At 38.5% G+C, this 20,517-nt stretch overlaps 3 protein-coding genes and 1 long non-coding RNA gene across 4 annotated transcripts; 1 reads left to right on the top strand and 3 right to left on the bottom strand.

Annotated features, from left to right (window-relative positions):
• Positions 1 to 668: 668 nt before the first annotated feature.
• Positions 669 to 5,447, bottom strand: LOC135077113 (uncharacterized). The gene is made up of 2 exons (XM_063971680.1): positions 5,148 to 5,447; positions 669 to 1,394 (listed from the first exon to the last, which is right to left on the bottom strand). Exons 1-2 carry the CDS (start codon positions 5,325 to 5,327, stop codon positions 816 to 818), a joined length of 759 nt encoding a protein of 252 aa, XP_063827750.1. The 5' UTR covers positions 5,328 to 5,447; the 3' UTR covers positions 669 to 815.
• Positions 5,448 to 7,635: 2,188 nt separating this feature from the next.
• Positions 7,636 to 15,598, top strand: LOC135077402 (SUMO-activating enzyme subunit 2). Its single transcript, XM_063971937.1, has 7 exons — positions 7,636 to 7,889; positions 8,563 to 8,717; positions 9,371 to 9,518; positions 10,139 to 10,633; positions 12,305 to 12,476; positions 13,507 to 13,674; positions 14,569 to 15,598. Exons 1-7 carry the CDS (start codon positions 7,746 to 7,748, stop codon positions 15,114 to 15,116), a joined length of 1,830 nt encoding a protein of 609 aa, XP_063828007.1. The 5' UTR covers positions 7,636 to 7,745; the 3' UTR covers positions 15,117 to 15,598.
• Positions 15,599 to 16,260: 662 nt separating this feature from the next.
• Positions 16,261 to 17,519, bottom strand: LOC135077403 (phosducin-like protein). The gene has a single exon (XM_063971938.1). The coding sequence runs from the start codon at positions 17,402 to 17,404 to the stop codon at positions 16,598 to 16,600; it is 807 nt and encodes a 268-aa protein (XP_063828008.1). The 5' UTR covers positions 17,405 to 17,519; the 3' UTR covers positions 16,261 to 16,597.
• Positions 17,520 to 17,996: 477 nt separating this feature from the next.
• LOC135077401 (uncharacterized) lies at positions 17,997 to 20,059 on the bottom strand. Its single transcript, XR_010258454.1, has 2 exons — positions 19,137 to 20,059; positions 17,997 to 18,963 (listed from the first exon to the last, which is right to left on the bottom strand). It is a non-coding gene; the product is annotated as an uncharacterized LOC135077401 (long non-coding RNA).
• Between the last annotated feature and the right edge of the window lie 458 nt (positions 20,060 to 20,517).

Raw genomic sequence — 20,517 nt, 5'->3', positions numbered from 1 at the left:
CAACACTTACGCACAGGGTGTATGTAAGTGCCCAAACAATCATGTTAATTGATCCACCAAACAAAAGGCCACCAGACCTCTCGCTTGTGTGAAAGCCATTAGCAAATATCTAAAAGATAACTCTTTAATTTCGTCGTTGGTAAAAAGTAGAGTCTTGATAAAACTTCTTACATCCTCATGGTCTATGAATAAATTTGTGCCAAGATACCATCTACGTATCCATCAAAAGCGAGCCACAGTAGGCCGTTTGTTAGTCGTATACCTCGAAATCAAAAAATCCTTGTAGCTTTTCACCTATTCGCATTTCACCGTGATAGCGTTTTTTGTTGTATTGTAGCGTGTAATATCGGTAGTATATTTTGTTACTAGCATATATTTTTAACAGATTTTTACAACAGTAGCAAATTTTGATGTAGCATGTATTATCAATAGCCTATTTACAGTGAAGAGTAAAAATCTATTCAGAAATTTTGATATCGCGGCGAAATGCGAATAGGTGAAAAGCTACAAGGATTTTTTGATTTCGAGGTATACGACTAACAAACGCAGTAGGCACCGGAATAAGGGATTCATGAGAAAAAAATTCTAAGAATGTAGGTTAACGTGTACATTCTTCTACTCGATTTAGAATAGCCATTATTATTCGTTTGGCAATGAAACACTTAAAATAGATATAAAATGTTTATTGTACACTATAAAAATATTTATGGTTAACTCCTGGACCACTAAAATATATTTATTTCATCCAGCTGCTCAGTTGTTTATTGACTGGAAATATTTGCACCCAAAATAAACGACACTGAATCACTCTATGTTTAATCTGGTGGTAAAAGCCCATCAGCTATCATCTTCTGTCTCTTAGCTTCTTCTCTAGCTCTCTTCTCGGCATCCTTCCTCTCCTGCTCCTCTCTTTCTTCTTGAGCCTTCTTCATCGCCATCTCAGCCAACGTCTTCTGGTCAAGTTTGAAGAAGTTTATCGGTTCCTTAGCGTACCTCACGTCCTTATTGTTCATATTCTCTATAAACTTGACGTAAGCAAACGATCCGTCTTCCATGTTGAAAGTTTTGTCTTTGATGGCCAATCGGATCCAGTCAACGAATTCTATTTCTGTGAACGGCTCACCCCAAGTCATAAGTTCTTCCCTGAGAAGCTCAAAGTCACAAATACCCGTTTCGTCGTCATCATGCCCTAGAGCTGCGAATGCTTTTGTGACGGCCAGCTCGAAGTCGTCTCCCCACCCCATTTTGGCTTCGATCATGAACAGCCATTCGTGATATTCGACTGTGTCAACATATTCATCTTCTAAAAACGTTTCGAATAGTTGCCGAATCTCTGCTGTCTTCGGATTAAAGCCTAGCTTTCTTAGCATCAATGGAATCGCTTCTAATGGCACCTATGTAGAAGAATCATAAAAAGGATTTAAAGTAACTTATAAAAAGGTGAATTTATTCATTTATGAACATTAGGGTGTCCCTTATATGGCCGAAAAAAAATTTTTTTTAGATATTGAAATGCATACCCCCCATTTCTTTTCGTACTACTTAGACATACTTAAATACAAAATTTCATCTTCCTACGTCAACATTAACCCGTGCCGACCGAGCTCTGAAGATTTTGGAAAATGCTGGTTTTACCCCTTTTATTAAGTAGCTAAATCAATTAAAATATTTATTTTTTATAAAATATTTATAAAAAGAAGATAACATTACAGATCAGACAATATATTTTACTTTTGAGGGACCCTATTTTACATTCTGGATACAGATTTCCATGCTCCTGAATATTGGCCTGATTTTTGCTACACTGTGCGAAGCAAAAAAAGCTTTTGCTCTTCCTTTGCAGTGATCAAACCATGAAAATCTTGCATAAGCTTTATAGCTTTTTCAGCTGTATCATTAACTACTCTTAAAGAAAGCACTTTTTTGCCTTTAAATAGGCAACATCATTATCTCATATAGAAATGTGTCGCAGGGGGAAATTATTATCAATTTTCAATCCAGAAAATAAATGTATACTCTTGACAGACACAAAACCACTCAATGGTTTCCCAGCAACAATAAATAAGGCAGTATTATTATCAATTCATTAAAAACAAGATAAAAAATTAGTACAAAGTCCTATTTACCATAGAAATAATCTTACCTTCTTCAGATGGAATGTATCTCTTCCCAGAATCATACATACTCTCTCTTTGTACTTTTCGGTCATTCTCCGGATCTGGATTATTTTGTTGATTACCCCGACCTTTTTTATTTTTTAATTTAGAGTAAGTTTAGGTAAAACATTTCAAAATAGACATTATTACGAGCATATTTTTTATATTGGCCCATCTGTAGCAAGCAGGAATAAAAAGTTATGCGACATCAAAATTTTCATGGTCGGGGTAATCAAAGTTGGGAGTCAGAGTAATCAAAAATAAAACAAAATATTTTATTTTCTACGGTTTTTTTAAGTTATGGTAAAATAAATGTTATTATAACTAGCCATTTGTTATTTTGATGTATAAACGACAATATTGTAAAGTTTCAACAAAATCTGTTAAGTAGTTGTTGCGTAAAAGAGTAAAAAACATACATATACATTATACATATAATATTAGTGACTCAATGTCCTATGTCTCCTATATGGGACAGAAGGCGTCCACAACAGTCCTCCATCGCATTCGGTCTTGAGCTTCGCGTTTGATCTCGCTCCAAGTCTTAACAGTGCGCCGCTATGTTTTTTTGGCGCGACCACGTTTGCATTTTCCTTGGGGGTTCCAATCTAGAGCCTGCTTGGGGATGTGATCGGGGTCCCTTCGGAGTGTGTGGCCGATCCAGTTCCACTTGCGGCGTTTATTCTGCTGAACGATCGGTATTTCGTGGCAGCGTTCCAAAAGTTCATCGTTTGAAGATTTTGGAGAATTCGGCGAAGACAGCGGCTGAAGAAGATCTGCAGCTGGTGCGAGATAACCTTAGTGACCTTCCACGTATCACGCCCGCCCATAGAGCAGAACTGGTTTGACGTTGGACCCGACCTTGCTTGGGTCAATTTCCGTGACTGCCATATGGCTCGAAGTTGTGCGAAGGTAGCTCTGGCCTTGGCAATGCGCGAAGTGATGTCCTCTTCGGTACCTCCAGGTTCTGAAACGATGCTCCCGAGGTAAGTGAAATTGTGGACTCGTTGGACATCCTCTGCACCAACGGTGTGCAATTCCTCACTCCAGATCGCATCTCTTGGGTTTTCCGGTACTGATACCCTTGCTTTACCCTTTTTTCGGCACAATAATTAGAAGCCCCTTACGCCAGTCGTCTGGGACTTCCTCTTCCATCCAGATGTTTTCGAAGACAGGTATCAGGACGTGAACGACGGAGTTTACATCGGCTTACAGCATTTCAGAGGTGATAAGGTCGAGTCCAGGGGTCTTCCCAATTTTGAGGGATAATATTATGTATTAATAGAAGATAGGATTTCATTTTAGTAAAGGGTAATTTTGCTTATTAAACGTTATTTAGTTAATCATTCATTAGTAAAATTACAGTATTATTGATTACTCGGTGACAAAAGTCGGGGTAATCAAGGTCGGGGTAGTCAAAAAATTGAGGTTTATCCTGAGCCCTGCCCAATCTGTAAGTTGAATCCCATATGTTTTAATACACAAAAATGCGGTTACATGGACCATTATTCCTGTACATTCTCAAGAACTTTCCATGTAAAGAAACCTAAAAAAACAGGATAGAGTAAATCAATCGTGCACTGAACTAAGGTCGGGGTAATCATATTCTTATCTCGATAACTCCGAAATCCTGCGACGAGTTGCATTACCGATCACCTCGGCACGCAGGCCACCACTAAAGGTTCACGGGGGAGGATAGAGCTCGTTTCTAAATTGCGTAGCTAGGGACGTAGGCGCACATTAGCGACGTGTCGGGGTAATCACGGTTAACGCCCGGACACAACTTCAAATAGTTATTTTACAAAACCTTTTAGTGATATAGTTATATCGTATTTAATTTATCAATGTTTATTTAATCAGTAATCGATTACATAAGCATTGAAAGCGGTAATAATATCGGATTAATTTATACGAGCAAATTTGTTCTGAAATCGGGAGCGCGGACACGTCGTGGTAATCAATTTTTGACGACTTACGATTTTTTTTAAATTACTTAATTAACTATTATTAACTATCTCTGTGGTTTAACAACAAGAACCAAAGTTATACTATTAGATAAAAATATTTGTTACTAAAATATTATGATATTCGGGTACTTTTTGGCCTCGGACACGTGATTTTCTTGGCCGGTAGAATGACCCTTTTACTACAATATTGACGGTGTTTGTTCATTACTTTCATCATCAAAGAGTTATAAAACGGCAATTTCTTCTGATATGAAGTACCAAAGATGTTGACTAAACTTACTCAGGGCTGCCTTGAAAATCAATTTGTCAACACTCTCATATACCTTTTGGAAAGTGGATTTCAAGAGTTCCTTAAGGCTTTCCTCAGAGCTGGTAAGCTGGTCGTGATGTCCTTGCATTTGTATAGAATCTTGCGTAGTAAAAAATGACGATAAACCTCCGAAACATATTTGCTCTATTTTTTATTTATTTAATTTTCTTTGTCTTGCACTTTCTACTTTCTACTTTGTTAACTAACTTTTTGTCTACACCTTAACACTCTGGACGCCTTGGTTTTATTTGTTTTTGTTAAAATATTTTATTTGTTTTTAAATCCTCCTCACCGCGGCGCTTATAAATCTTGGTTTTTTAAAATAATTTTTCTTACAACTCCCTCCAAGCATGGTGAAGATACATAAGTTTTTTTACACAGTTAGGCTCTGGTAGGATTATGAAAATACTTTTTTTATTGCTTCTTAATTCCACAGCCATCTTCTAAATGTCAAACAATAGGTGTTAATCACGAGATTAATTGAGAACAAATGACAAATACCGCGAATACGCACCGCTACTGCCGCGCAACATGTTCCGATGCAAGTCGGCACGGGTTATCGTACTCCAAATAAGGTAAAAATTTATTTCCGAGTGTTTTAGAGGCAAACAAACAAAACTAAGACCTATGCGTTACAAATTTAAAACTTTGAAAAATAAGGGACACCCTAATGAACATGGTCCTCCTCCTTCAATAAGTATCTAATTCGAATACCTTATCGATGTTTTCTTCATCATGTGCTTTGAACATTTCTTTGAACCGAGCCAGATCCTCATTATTGAAACATGCTGGTGGTGGTGGAGGCCTTTTGGGCTTCGGAGGTGGTCCTATCGCGCCTTTTGCAGGGGGTGGTGGGGCCTTTGCATCTTTCCCTTTTCCTTTCTTCGGAGGCATTGTACAGACTTATTACTGATTTACTTTTGGAGATGTTAAGCCTAAAGCTGAACCTGTTAATTTTGTGTCCAAAAATAAATTATTTGCTATCTCGGAATCATGACATCTTTTGACAATGTAGTAGAGTGACCAAGAGTGACAAGAATGACGCAAATATAGTTCCAAAATACTAAACTGTCCTATGCATGACATTGACAGTGGGGCGCCACCGTCAATACCGGATCGCTGGTTCAGATTTTTGCCATGTTGGAAACCATATAGTTGAACGATGGTAGCGCCCCCCTGTCATTGAGTTTGGTGGGACAGTTCAGCGTGGGTCATCTATATAAATGTGTTTGATCGACATTATGGTTCGCTATCGTCAAAGAGAATGCATTACAAATGTATAGCTGTGGTTTAGTTTGGTCTAGGTTCAAAATCATTCTGGAAATGATATTATTATGATACATTATGTTGTCCTTATTATACGCCTTTCTCAAAATCAAAACTGTATTCCAACTATCCATAATTCATGAATATTATAATTATACGGTGTAAGATACGATACTCTCAAAAGCCTAAAACAACAAACAAACCAATAAACCAGTCTGAGTTAGGCAACGCATAAGGGATTGATGGTGAAAACGGGCATGAGACCACCATTCTAAACTCCGCTCGTCCCAATATGTGAACCGTAAAGCTGCGCTCCATAAAATACATTTTCCCCAGAATTCGGAACAACAATTTAAGCCCGAAATCGCCGCAATTACAATTACATTACGAGGCGAAAATCAAACCGCGAACGCAAACAGTCCACTGGGTGGCTAAACAAGCGATCCGGAAAATAGTGTCCGAAGCGACCGGCCATTTTGCGAGTCAGGAACGAACGCCCGCCATTTTAATTTGACCCCCACTTGTTTGCACTGGAGCGATACGGACGCCCTGCAAACGGCAAACACTGTTAGACATACCACTCGGAAATACGGTTCCGCTTCAATCCTGTTTGCCTATCTTGCTCAGTCCCTCTCCATTTTAAGCATGAATGAGAAAGAGACAAATTAATAAAGCTGATATCATTGGAAGTAGACCCCTGTTTCGCCCCGTTTCCTTACTAATCCGATCACGATGCTATAACCTTTAATTTCGACAGAGGTAATGACGGAATTATTACCTCGCGCCCTGCAAATTGCCCGAACCTCCTCAGATGACGACATTCGAACGCCCTTTTAATTTTAACGGCCCGTTGGTTCAATAAAAACGTCACTGAAACCTCTGGGTATCAAAAATACGTTGCGAGATAAGTGCCATCCCATAAAGTTAAAAGCAATTTTAATGCAGGTGAGCTTTACCGCAGTCGTGATGCTTTCATTTTCCTTTTATGTTAAAAGTTATTCATGTCGTCAGAAACTATTATTAGTAACCGCATCTCTCTATTTATGTAGCAAGTATGTACTTAACGACTCAAGTAAAATGAAACTTACGCTTTTTCTCTTGTACTAATGCGTTAAGAAAAGCGACGAATGAATATGACCAATAAAATTAACAACATAAAATACTTCCTACTCGGAAAATTTATACGAGATAACAATAGAAGGAACTTACTCGGTTTAATCTTACATAGTGTAAATCCAACTAAAAGCATGGTCGAGCCTATGAACATTACCTACCTGCTATAATAGGTAAATAATGGATGGATGCGCTGGATGCAGGCTGCTGTCAACCGGCCAATCTGGAATACAATCAACAGTAGGTACCTTACCTAATTATTTTATGTGTATTGTGCACAGTAATTTTGTTTGAGATGAAATTTGAAACAAAATGTAAACTTTAAAGATACTGAATAAATATTTTTTCATTTTCATTTTCATACTACAAAAGAAACAATACTTACAATGGAAATCAAACGACTTTTGAGAGAAGACATTGCAATCTAATCTAAAAGTAATTGGGTTTACTTACATCACTCAAATTAATTAGTGCACTAACTCTGGTACAGTGCACAATGTATTTTAACTGCTGTTTATATAGTAGCTCCACCTCGAAATTAATTTGTTGGCAGTCCATTTTTCTTTTTTGGAACTTTTTTATTTGGCGCGAAACTTTAAAATATCGCAGGCGCAGCGCCATCTATTGTAACTTACTGTAAATACATTTCTCGAGCGAGTAAGAAAGTTATAATAATAAAAAAGTATGTAATAATGTAATGTTATTGCATTTCTCTTTCTATTTGTATTTAATAAATATAAAACTACTTAAAATTTAATAATTTTTAGATATTAATTTTAAATTTTATAAAAATTTCTGAACGATCCAAGGAACTGACGCTAGATTTGACAGTTGTGGTGATTTCACAGATCCATTCGTTTGCGTTTTCATTGTAGAATTTTGCAAAATTGCTTGATTCACTGTTTTGTTGTAAGAAAGTATTAATTTATTATAATGGTTGCCCGAGTAGCCGGCGTGTTTGATGAGAAATTGACAGAGGCAATCGCCAACTCCAAAATCCTGGTAGTTGGCGCCGGCGGTATAGGTTGTGAAATTCTGAAGAATCTCGTGCTTACCGGCTTTCCACAAATAGAAATTGTGAGTATTCTTCTGTGACCTTATCAAGAATACCGTCAAAGTCTGCTTTCTTAACTCCTGTTCTAACTGGCAATACACCACGTTAACTGTTTTTGTGACGATTCGTGACGTAGACGCACGTAGGAAAGCGTAATATTTGGTTGAAAAAGTAGAAACGGAAGAGGTTGAGCATTTTCAGTTTTTGTTTTTAACCCTCTTTTTCATGGCATTAGTGTTATTAACCCACTTGTTACGGAATTCACTTTTTCTATCACTTACCTTAAAATCAGTCACGATAAATTTATCTCAAAACAATCGCTCCAAAACTTTATAGTTATTTACGTCAGTGTACTTATAAGACTTGGACAGTACTGCGACACACCTCATCTTTCAAATGTTGCATATTAAAATTGTTTAAACTACCCACATTAGTAAAAATATTTATGTAAAAACTAGCGTTCTTTTAAAAGAACGCTAGTAACAAGTGGGTTAACTCATGCCCAACCATTGGATGAAGGTTTTCATGAATATTGATTGACTCTTGTAAACATCAATCCTCTAAAAACTTAAACATCTTAGAGAGATAATTTTTTAGCATCTATCTAGTATGTATATCAATTGATTGGCCATAACTCTAAGTTATCCTACGCTAGTTATGTAGTAGATACAGTTAATCCAACTTCAAAATTTCCAGATTGATCTCGACACAATTGATGTGAGCAACTTGAACCGTCAATTCCTATTCCACAAAGAGCATGTGGGCAAATCCAAGGCACAGGTGGCCAAAGACAGTGCCCTCACCTTCAACCCTAATGTTAACATTGTGGCACACCATGACAGTGTAATAAGGTTTGTAACAAGCTTTCGTTTAAAATATTAATTTTATTAAAGCCCGGTCCGTGAGCACTTAGAATTTTGTCCAATGAGCCCTAGCTACCCATCCTTATCGCTCGCGCGTAATTATATTGCTGTCGCGACTGTGCAACTGGCACCCGCAGTGAGTGTGCGAGCGCAATAGCAACATAATTACGCGCGAGCAATAATGATGGGTAGCTTGAGGTCATTGGACAAAATTCTACGTGCTCACGGACCAGACTATATTATAAAAAATTTGGAATTTAAAAATCACTTATCTGCCATTTTAATCAAATTAAACCATAACAGTTATGTGAATAATCAATATGTAAACATAAATAAATTTTCAGTTGTTTATTACATTACATGGGATTATAGGATGAGTAAACGCTCCTGCACACGACGCCGCCACCGCGCCGCCGCCGCGCCATCAAAGCATAATTTCACCAGCGGCGCGGCGGCGGCGCGGCAGCGGGCTTCACGCGGCGCGTATAAGCAGTGCAAAGGCGCGGGGGCGGCGCGGCGGCGGCGTCGTGTGCAGGAGTGCTTAAATGTTTTAAGTGTCAAGAACCTGTCTATATTCATTATATTTATATTTATTCTATTTACTGTTTGAGTTATTTTTAGTTTTATTGTTTTTCTTGCAGCAATGATTATGGTGTGAGCTACTTCAAACAGTTCAACCTTGTAATGAACGCTCTGGACAACCGTGTGGCGCGCAACCACGTGAACAGAATGTGTCTCGCTGCTAATGTGCCGCTCATCGAGACTGGCACAGCTGGATACGCTGGGCAGGTGAGATTTTTATAACTTCATCACTTAGGCCCAGAACAGACGGTGAAACGCAACTGCAACGAAACTGCAACTTTCTGATCATTCTGATGAATGAAACTGAAACTGAAAGTTTTTAAACTAGTCGCTATGGCAGAAACTTAGATGCAACTCAAAAGTAACTAACAGTTGCAGTTTCGTTGCAGTTACGTTTCACCGTCTGTTCTGGGTCTTAGTCATTTATTGTATACTAGTTGTGCCCCGCGATGTTACCCGCGCTAAAACGTACCCTATGTGTTAGTCCAGGGTGTCAGCTAGCTCCATACCAAATTTTCTTAAAATCGCTCCAGCCACATAGACGTGAAGAAGTAAAAAACATACACAATCACAAACGTTCGCCTTGTAATATTAAGTACGATGAGTCCAAGAAATATTCCATCAATTCAATAATTAGGTACCTACTTTTAAGAGTACTTTGATTGAGCCTAAATGTCCCAAAAGCAAGTAGCCTTAGAGTTTCAATTTATTGTACAGATCACATCAGATTTTAGTTTTTTGTTGCACAACTAGCCCTATTAAGACTGGATAAGATGCCACAGTTAGTACACCCACAGTTAAATGTATAATTTGCCTGATTCTTACAGGTGGAGCTCATCAAAAAAGGCCTCACCCAATGCTACGAATGCCAGCCAAAAGCACCACAAAAGACTTTCCCTGGCTGCACCATCCGTAACACTCCGTCTGAGCCCATCCACTGCATCGTATGGGCCAAGCATCTCTTCAACCAGCTCTTTGGTGAGGAAGACCCTGACCAAGACGTGAGCCCTGACACCGCAGACCCTGAAGCGGCTGGAGAAGCAGGAGCTTCAGCTTTATCATCGGAAGGCACATCAGCCGGAAACGTTGAACGAAAAAGCACAAGACAGTGGGCGGCAGACACAAACTACGATCCTGAGAAGCTGTTTTCAAAGCTGTTTGGAGATGATATCCGTTATTTGCTGTCAATGGAGAATCTGTGGAAAAAACGGCGGCCTCCTACGCCTTTGACATGGGACAATTTGCCGGGAAAGGATGCGCCGCAAGCACAGCATTCTGGGCTACCTGATCAGAGGGTGTGGACTGTACATGAGTGTGCACAGGTAAAACAACTAGTTACAAATAATTCTACTTTCGGCTTAAATTTTATTATTCATTTAAATTCTTAAAGATGTTCGCTGATTTTCTCAAAAATAACGGCCGATGAGGTCTAGCTTGTAAAAATATCATCATGTCATATAATCTTTGCTGTAGGAGGAAGACCCTCTCTAATTTAGAGGTATATAAGGATTTGGTATACACTCCCACACACACAGTTGAGGAGGCCTGATTTTCGTATGTTTCTCCATTAGTCGCCTCTTATGACATCCACGGAAAGAGGGGGTGGTCCTATCCTATTTCTCTGGCAAAACCGTATAACAATATACACAATGACAATAACTTAAGAGAACAACTGCAGAACTGCTAAAACAGCATCATTTTTAGGGTTCCGTACCTCAAAAGGAAAAAACGGAACCCTTATAGGATCACTTTGTTGTCCGTCCGTCCGTCTGTCAAGACCCTTTTTCTCAGGAACGCGTGGAGGTATGAAGCTGAAATTTATATCAATTACTCAGGTCTACTGTCCCTTGAAGCTGTGAAAAAATCAAACTTCTAAGCCAACGCAATCAAAAGATACAGCCGTTTATGCCGCAAATTTTCGACACTTGCAAGGGAATCAAAACCTACAGGGTGCTTCCCGTGAACTCAGAATCTTGAAATTTGGTACGAAGCAACGTCTTATAGCATAGATAAAGGAAAAATTACGAAAACCATAAATTTTTAGTTACATCACATAATATATTTTTTTTTAATAATTTTAAACTTACTACCCATTTCCTCATAAACGCGTAGAGGTATTAAATTGAAATTCATACCAAATACTCAGGTCTATAATACCTTTAAGCTGTAACAAAATCAAACTTCTATGTCAACGCAATCAAAAGAAACAGCAATTTAAGCTGCATATTTTAAAACTCGCAAGTACTCGCAAGGGAATCAAAACCTAAAGGGTACTTCCAGTCGACCTAGAATCTTGAAATTTGGCATGAAGCAACGTTTTATAGCACACATAAAGGAAAAATTCCGAAAACCTTAAATTTTTAGTTACATTACAAAATATATATTTTTTAATAAATATAAACTTATTACTTTTTTCCTCATGAACGCGTAGAGCTATCAAGTTGAAATTCATATCAAATACTTAGATCTAATTGCCTTTAACCCGTGAAAACCAAACCAAACCAAACCTTGAACCAGATTTCTAAATAGTGACTAAAAAACTTAGTAAATAAATAACTTTAATAAAAGAACTTTCGCAAGTCTGCTGCAAGGCTAGTATAAGTGTTTCAGTTATATTATAGATAAATGATATGTGTTAATATAAAATAAAGGATTACTTAAACGATAAAGAGATCTTTGTCTTAAATTTATGCTCCTCCATCTTTCCCCATTGGAATGTTATGAATTTCATTTTGCAATAAAAATACCATAGTTATGACTCGATTGTCGTAATGAACGAACTTTGTAAACCTTGCAGGTTTGTACGGAACCCTCGGTGCGCGAGTCCGACTCGCACTTGGCCGGTTTTTTATGCATAACAAGGCAGGTATTTGACCGCAATCGCACGTGGTGTTAAGCGAGATGCAGTCTAGGATGGTACATCTGCCCTGTAGGTGCCTATTCACTCTCGCCTTGAAAAGGCCCGGATTATAGTGTCTTTACTTTACTTGCAGGTTTTCGCAGCCAGCTGCAAGGCTCTCCAGGCGGACCTGAAAGGAAGGCCGGACGGCGACCACCTGGTGTGGGACAAGGATGAGAAAAGCGCCATGGACTTCGTGACGGCGTGCGCGAACATTCGCGCGCACATCTTCAACATCCCGCAGAAGTCGCGCTTCGAAATCAAATGTGAGTTTTATTTACACTAATTAAAATTATGAAGAGGAGAGATTTATCTGTTTCTTTGTATTAAACAGGCTCTGAAACTACTGGAATAATTTGAAAATTTCTTTCATCATTAAAATCCTACTCCTACATTGTTTCTGATGAATATAGGTTGTCTGGAAGAGATCGCTTCATAGCGATAAGACCGCCTAGTTATACTTATACGTACTTTATGTGTTCCTTTTCTTTCTGTTCTGTTCTTTGGTGTGCAATAAAGAGTATTTATTATTATTATAGGCGGTACGAAATTTGGTCGGTGAGATATTTAGAAGACTGGAGATAAAGGGAACCTGTGGGTAGTATCATGCAGAAGCTAATGGAGAAATACAAAAACAATATTTTATTTCTAACTTGAGAAATTTACTATTGATTACCTGTTTCACATAAAAAGTGTCTATCCTTCTTCAAAGTCCAACCAATCTAGAATTTATACTACAAAATTCATCATAAGAGTTAAGACTACTCGAAAAAGTATTTGACTGAGAAAGTAACATTGGAATTAGGACAATAGGAGAAGACACAATCAGGAAAATTATGTCAAAAAATTATGTAAAAAGCTTTTATTTCCAAAACTTTACAAATTACAGTTTATAAATTGAGTTAGTTAGAAGCATCTGTCCATTCACTGTTGTTGGCACTCTGTATGGGCAAAAGCCTCCTCCATCCTGCTCCTTTTCTTCCTGTCCTGGGCTAGGTCGAGCTATTTTTCAATTTAAAAAAAAAAGTATAGTAATGAGGGCTATCGTTTTTCTACTTAACAGTTGGCTTGGCACCCCTAGTGATTGACAGGACCTTACTCTACAGTGGCCATCTTGATGAGTGCAAATGCGATAGTCCTCCTACCACTTTAGCACTCACCAGTTGGTGCCACTGTCTTCGCTACTAGCAAGTGACAGGACCTTACTCTACAGTGGCGCTAACTGGTGAGCGCTAAAACGATAGCCCTCATTGCTATTGCGTGGCATGTAATAAGTCTATCTACAAATCTCTCAAGCGATGGCCGGCAACATAATCCCAGCCATTGCGACGGCCAACGCGATCGTGGCTGGTCTGGCGGTGCTGCGAGCGCAAGCGGTCCTTCGCGGCGAGCTGGCGCGCTGCGGCAGCGTGTACCTCCGGCCCAAGGTCAACCACCGCGGGCAGCTGTTCGTGCCGGAGATCAGTGAGTATATTGATGGCTCAATGATAACTAGGTCCTCGATATACTAATGCATTGGTTCCCAAACTTATTTGAGACGCGCCCCCTTTCGACCGTACAAAAAATTCCGCGCCCCCCCTCCTCCAGTCAAGATTATTTATTGGTCGTGTACGGTACGCACATTCAAAGAAAGGAATGGTGGATGGAAAGTCACTGGTTGCTATGACAAGGAGTTTATTGCAATAACTAACACTATTACAAAGTCTAAACTACTTAGGTTAAAATGGTGCGAAATGGTGAAAAGGTATGAGTGATTACGCGTGGTTGGTTTGCTGACCGAATAAACACTAAATGTAAAATCAATGAAATATCGAAATAAAGTTTGCTGTAAGTTGATACCACCGCGCCGCGGTCGGCGCGTATTGCTGACATAAACAACCTAAATTAATTGTACATTCAAAGATCGTACAGGTCGTATCGAGCAGTCTGGAATGCATTCTCTCAGCGGTCTCAGGTTTCCGATGCCCCCCTCTTTGGAAACCAATGTACCAATGGATGTGTTAACACTGCCTCTCAGGGCCTCGGCTAAAACTGGCGCAAGTGCACAAAATTGACACATTAATGCAAGGAAATGCATGCCTCCCGCACGCGTGTGGAATCACGTCACATGCGCTGCTTTTGATATTTTTCGATACAGAACGGCGCGCAGTTTTAGCAGAGGCCAAAAATCAATTCATAACTGTAATTAAGTTTCAATCCTTGGTAATAAATTAACTTCTGTTATCCCTTCCTCCCTCCCTAACGAGTTCTTTGGCTAACAATCTTTACCCTGTATGTTATCAGAAGTATCATTTCAATATACTTTCATATGATAAGCATGCGACAGACGCCCCTATAATATAACTGCTTTCTTTTCAGCTCTCACCCCACCGAACCCAAAATGCTACGTCTGCGCCCCCAAACCCGAAGTGGGTCTCGCTTGCAATCTCAAACAGCTGACACTCAAAGATCTGACCGCCGCGTTCAAAGAAGGCCTCAACATGCAGGCTCCCGACGCCACCGTCGAGGGCAAAGGACTGGTAGTCCTATCCTCAGAGCCCGGAGAAACCGATCACAACAACGACAAGACCTTAGAAGAGATCGGCTTGAACGACGGCTGCGCGTTGCTCGTGGATGACTTCCTGCAAAACTACGAAGTCAGAGTCAGACTTCAGCAAGAAGATGAAGAGAAATCCTGGCGTCTGGTCACTGACACTGACGCCCCCATGCCGGCGCCTAAAGAGGAGGAAAAACCAGCGAACGGATCCAACGGTTCCGAGCCGAAACCTGGTCCTTCCAGAACCAGGACTCGCGCTGACAGCGACAGCGACATGGAAATCATCGAGGAGGATGAAGATGAGAACACCGTCAAGCCGCCTAAGCGCAGGCGCACAGAGATGACAGACGAAGTCGTGGAGTTGTGCTAACGGTTTATGTACAACGTCGTACGTTGCGTTTGGGGCACTTTAGTTTGGCAATCCATTTTATAGGTTCATGCAGCACATACAGTTATATCAAATATTATCTTATCTAACTCAGTTTTGGTAATAGCAATGCTGTACCCGTTTAATCCACTTGTTTCTATGATTATATCTATTTTAAATGTTTTGTAGTTAGTGTTATTAGTAGAAAATATTTGAAAATATATCAATTTAGACAAGACTAGTTGCTAATACAGTATTATAATAATGTGTATCTTCGTACTAGTTCTTCGTGAATATTTTGTAAATTAATAGCTAATTTATTTTTGAATCTATAAGGTGGGTTGATGGATATGACGTGAATTTTAAGAATGATTGTCTTTGATAGCAATAAGTGAATAAGTTTATAAAGAACAATGCTAAGTGTATAACTACTATGTTAAGGACATAATTTTATTGTCTTTTGAATAAATTCTTAGTTAAATACATGTGGTTTTTCATTCTTCATAATGAAACAAATAGGTATGACAAAGATTTTTTTATTTTCGGACATCTGGGTTAATCAATATTAGCCACAAATAAATGCTTAGTTTAACATACAATTAACTGGATTGAATGGAAAATTCCACCATGAGATCACCATAGTTATAATTTGCACCCATAGTAGGTAGAAGATTGATGATACTTATAAAAAGGCTACTACCATGTAAATTCATTATGATCTATCAAGATTATATTCATACAGTCTTTCCAAAAAAGTTAAGCTTCTACCCTCATATACATATTTAGAAAAAAGTATAAATGGCTAAAAAGTTTTTTTCATTTCCCTAAGTAGATAAAGCTTATGAAGACATTACATAATGACGACACAGAGTTGACGGTGGAATAAGTTAATATTACTAGACATTTGCAAAAGCAACACATCTTGTATTACATCTAATATTACAGCACACTTATAAATAATGTGTAAAATGCATTGTAACAACTACACACTTGACAAAAATCTTAACAGGTACATTTTTTCAAAATGTCTACAGTATTTGACAATGCAGGAGTGCAGCCGAAAGTATGGTGGACGTAAAAAATTGCCAGGAACTTAAAAAAATATGGATTATCTAAAAAAATACCAGAACTAATCTTACATTCTAACATTCTAATTACATTAAAACCTTAAATAGTTAAGTGTATGTTTCTGTAGTGTATCACCTACCAATAAAACATGTTCAAAATCAATTCAAGGATAAACAGAACTGTAATTACAAAGAGACATTAAATTAATTCATATTCTATTTTAATTGGGTGACAAGTCACAAACAAGATAAAGTTTGTACACCACAATATACCAACTAATAATAAACATTATGTTAGTGTTTTTAAGAACAAAAATTAGGTACAGTCTACTGTCTATCATACAGACACTGACATCATGCGTTCAAGGCCATAGTAAGTGATAATACTGCATTTAAAGCAGATAACAATAAATTACACTACTTCTCAGGTAACATTCCGTACTCTATAAGAAACCGTTCTACGTCTGTGGCAAAGAAATCATTTCCCAACTCTGTGGCGAGCTGCACAAAGTTTCCAATTATCTGACCACCTTTGTACACAAGCAGCGCAGGGACCCCATCAACACGGAAATGACGACTCAGACCCGTCACATCCACTGATATACGACAAAACTTCGTCATAGGGTACTCTGTTGCCAACACATTCAGACAACCATCCATAGTCTCACATGCTATGGACTTACTGCTGTAAATATGAATGACAACTGTGACTTTCTGGTCCTCTTTATCGATTGCATTCAAAAACTCATCCTGAGTATTCAAAGTCACCACTTTACCGAATTTGGGTGCTTTCTGTAACTGATTCATCAACTCTTGCATCCTCTGTTGTTGATACTTTAGCAAAAAGTCTTCATCAGCCAACTCATTCAATTCATCTTCCAGTTCTTCTATTTTCTTTTCTTCAGCCTCTTCTCGTTCAGGTTTTACAGATAATGTGAGCTTTTTAGCTAATGCGATGCGTTCTTTTTCCAATTCTGCACGGTTCTCAGCTTCCAATTGTTTGTATCTTCGCCAGTCTTCCAAAACTCCTTTGGGGCCAGTGTTGCTGGCTGTGCCATTCCAACTGTTGACGGGCGCTGGTGCGGCACTCTGCTGCGGAGCAGGCGGGTTACCTTCTTCGTCTCCACTTCTGCTATCTTCGTACTCAGAATCACCTTCGTCTTCACTGCTACTACAGTAATTGTGTAGCTTTTCACCTAAGATTTTGTCATCCAAAGTAGCCATTCTGATACAGTGTACTTCAGAATAATTAATAAATAGCAATTTTACACAGTCTAATGAGATTAATTAAAAATTTAATACAAAAATAATCCAAAAAACAACGCCTCGCCTTTTCTCCACTGACAGTTATATTTTACCGATGATCCATCACAATACCTGAATAAACCATAAACAAGATGTGTAGTATTATAACCATTGCATTAAAGTTTGGCGAAATCTTAACTTACCATACCCAAAAACTTTTGAGAACCTTTGAACTTTTTTATGGACTTTTTGGCGGGAAGTTGAAAAGGGCGGTCTATCTGTTTTTATTTAATTCGTATTTTATTGTTAGTTTGTGTATATTTTGTAAAAAAATTGTTGTAAATTAGTAATTTAGTGTGATTAGTGTATATATTATATAGGGGTAAGTCCATTTGCATATTCATAAACTATGGAGACGGAACCAGCTCCTGACCCTGATCCTCCCCCAGCCACTCCACAATCTCAGTCCAATCCTTTATTGACCTTAATAGAGGCTGATAATTTCATATCTAACCAACATGTAAAAGAATTTGAGTCATTTAAACTAGTAACAAATAGAAAAACTCAGAAAAAAATTAACAAACATTTATTAAAGACCAAATCCTCTCCTAAAATGCACATTACCACTGCTTTTCAAGAAATTTTAACGCAAGCTCCTCCAGTTCCGGTGATCCAACATTCTCAACAGAATAACCATATAATAGGCAGAAACAATTACCAGGATCAGGATGCAGGTCCTTTTCTGGTACATGTCCAACAAAAAGAAACTCCCAACTCTGGCTCCACTCTTCACCCCATCAAATTTGGGAATTTTCTATTCAGAAATAATTTAAAAAATATTTTGGATGATGGCATTAAACGAATAGGGCGAAATCGATTGGCAGTGACATTCAAAACACCTGGTGCGGCAAACTCATTTTTGTGTAATCCAATTATATTACATGATTATGTTTTATCTATCCCAACATACAATATCACCAAAATGGGCATTGTCAAAGGCATTCCCTGCGAATGGTCGCATGAAGAGATTGTAGGAAATTTAAGAGTTCCTGAAGGCTTTGGTCCAATCATTCGGTCTCGCCGGCTTAGCCGCAAAGTTACATCACTTGAAGGCCCTAAATGGTTGCCCACTCAGACGGTAGTCCTTACATTCGATGGTCAAGCTCTTCCTCCCCGAATTTATTCCTTTTTTTCCTCACTGCCTGTTGACCAGTACATATTCCCAACAATTCAGTGTTTTAACTGTTGTCGTTTTGGTCATACCAGGGTTCAATGCAGAAGCAAACCCAGGTGCTTTAAATGCACCGGGGACCACTCAGGCTCTAATTGCGACGAGACAGATGTTTCCTGCATTAATTGTGCAGGGAAACATCAAGCAAATGAACAAACCTGTCCCGAATTTATACGACAAAAAAACATAAAGCATTATATGTCAGTTAACACAGTATCATATCTAGAAGCCTCTAAACAGTTTCCATTCACTAAGTCCTACTCAGATGTCACAGCTAGTTCTCCCAAATCACCTTCACCTTCAAAACCTGTAACAGAACAAAATTCATACAAAAAGACAGTTTTTATAAATAGGAAAAGAATTACTCAGCTCCCACCAGGCTATGACAAGAAAGCACACGAGTCTTTAATTGATCATATTCCATCTCCACAAAATGGTTGTGGTTTCTTGTCTGAGCCCTCATCTGCAGGGGACTCTCACTCTGTCTCCTCTCAGGATCTAAATAATCTGCTGTCTTCATTGATTAATATTATAGTTAACTCTGCATTACCGTACTCCGTTGCCATTTCTTTAATTAACAACTTGTCAGTCTCTATTTATAACATTATCAAAAATGGATCAAATCCTCCAGTGGAATTGTAGAAGCATTTCGTCTAAAACAATTGAACTCATTACATTAATTAACCAACACCAGCCATTTGCCATAGCTGTCTCTGAAACCTGGCTGAAGCCAGGCTATAACTTTAGAGTTCGTGGCTATTCAGTCTTGAGAGATGACAGAGATGATGGGTGGGGTGGTGCCGCTCTACTGATTAAAAAACATTACTTATTTACATCACTAGCACTTCCTTCCTACAATAATAATCACTTGAATGCAGTAGCTGCAAAAATTGGGGATATTTCAGTACTGTCTGTATACATTTCTTGCAAAGATTCATCTGTTATTCCGATTTTAAGAAATTTAATCCTATCTCTTCCTGCGCCTGTGTTAATTTTAGGTGATTTTAATGCACACCATTCTCTTTGGGGTGCACCAGTCAATGATTCATTTGGTAGTGATCTTGTGGAGCTTATAGACGAGTTAAATCTGTACGTTTTAAACGATGGTTCAGCAACAAGGAGACCCTGTCCCGGCCAATCTTTAAGTTTTGTCGATATCTCACTTTGTTCACCTACGCTATCTTTGAGTCTGAGTTGGAGATGTTTATCATCCACTTATGGTAGTGACCATGTTCCGATTGTCATTACGTTACCAAAGAACAACCGTTCTGTAGATCCACTTCCTCCCTTGCGTAAATATATTCTAAACAATTGTGATTGGTATTCATTTAGCATATCTGTTGAGCAGAAAGTCAAGTTATTGCCGAAAGTTTGTAAAGATAACCTCAATAACTCATTTGACAGCTTAGCTCTTTTATGCTCTTTGCAGCTTAGTGTCAGCCATTCAATCATCAGCTGATGCAGTTTTTAAACGTAAAAATGTTGCCAACAATAAATTACCCTCACCGCCTTGGTGGGATCCAGAATGCACGGCGGCTATTAAAAAAAGAAAAGATGCCGAAAAAGCATGTCGCGATTCACTAAGTATGGAAAACTATTTAAAGTTAAAAAATGTTACTGCTGCAACCAAGCGGTTGTTGAGGAAAAAAAAGAAAGCTGGCTGGCAAAAGTTCTGTTCTTCTTTGTCGCCAGACACTCCACTCACTATTGTTTGGAACAATATTAAACGTTTTCGATCTTCTTTATCAATCGCAAATCGTAACTCTTTTAGTTTAGACTGGGTAAATGCTTTTACAAACAAATTAGCTCCTAACTACGTTCCTAACGCTACTCAAATGCCTTACACATATTCACTTTCTAA

The sequence above is a fragment of the Ostrinia nubilalis genome, chromosome 13 (genome assembly GCF_963855985.1).
Source record: "Ostrinia nubilalis chromosome 13, ilOstNubi1.1, whole genome shotgun sequence".
NCBI classification, from domain to species: Eukaryota; Metazoa; Arthropoda; class Insecta; order Lepidoptera; family Crambidae; genus Ostrinia; species Ostrinia nubilalis.
Note: the sequence above shows the minus strand (reverse complement) of the source record. Positions and strands in the feature narration are given on the sequence as shown.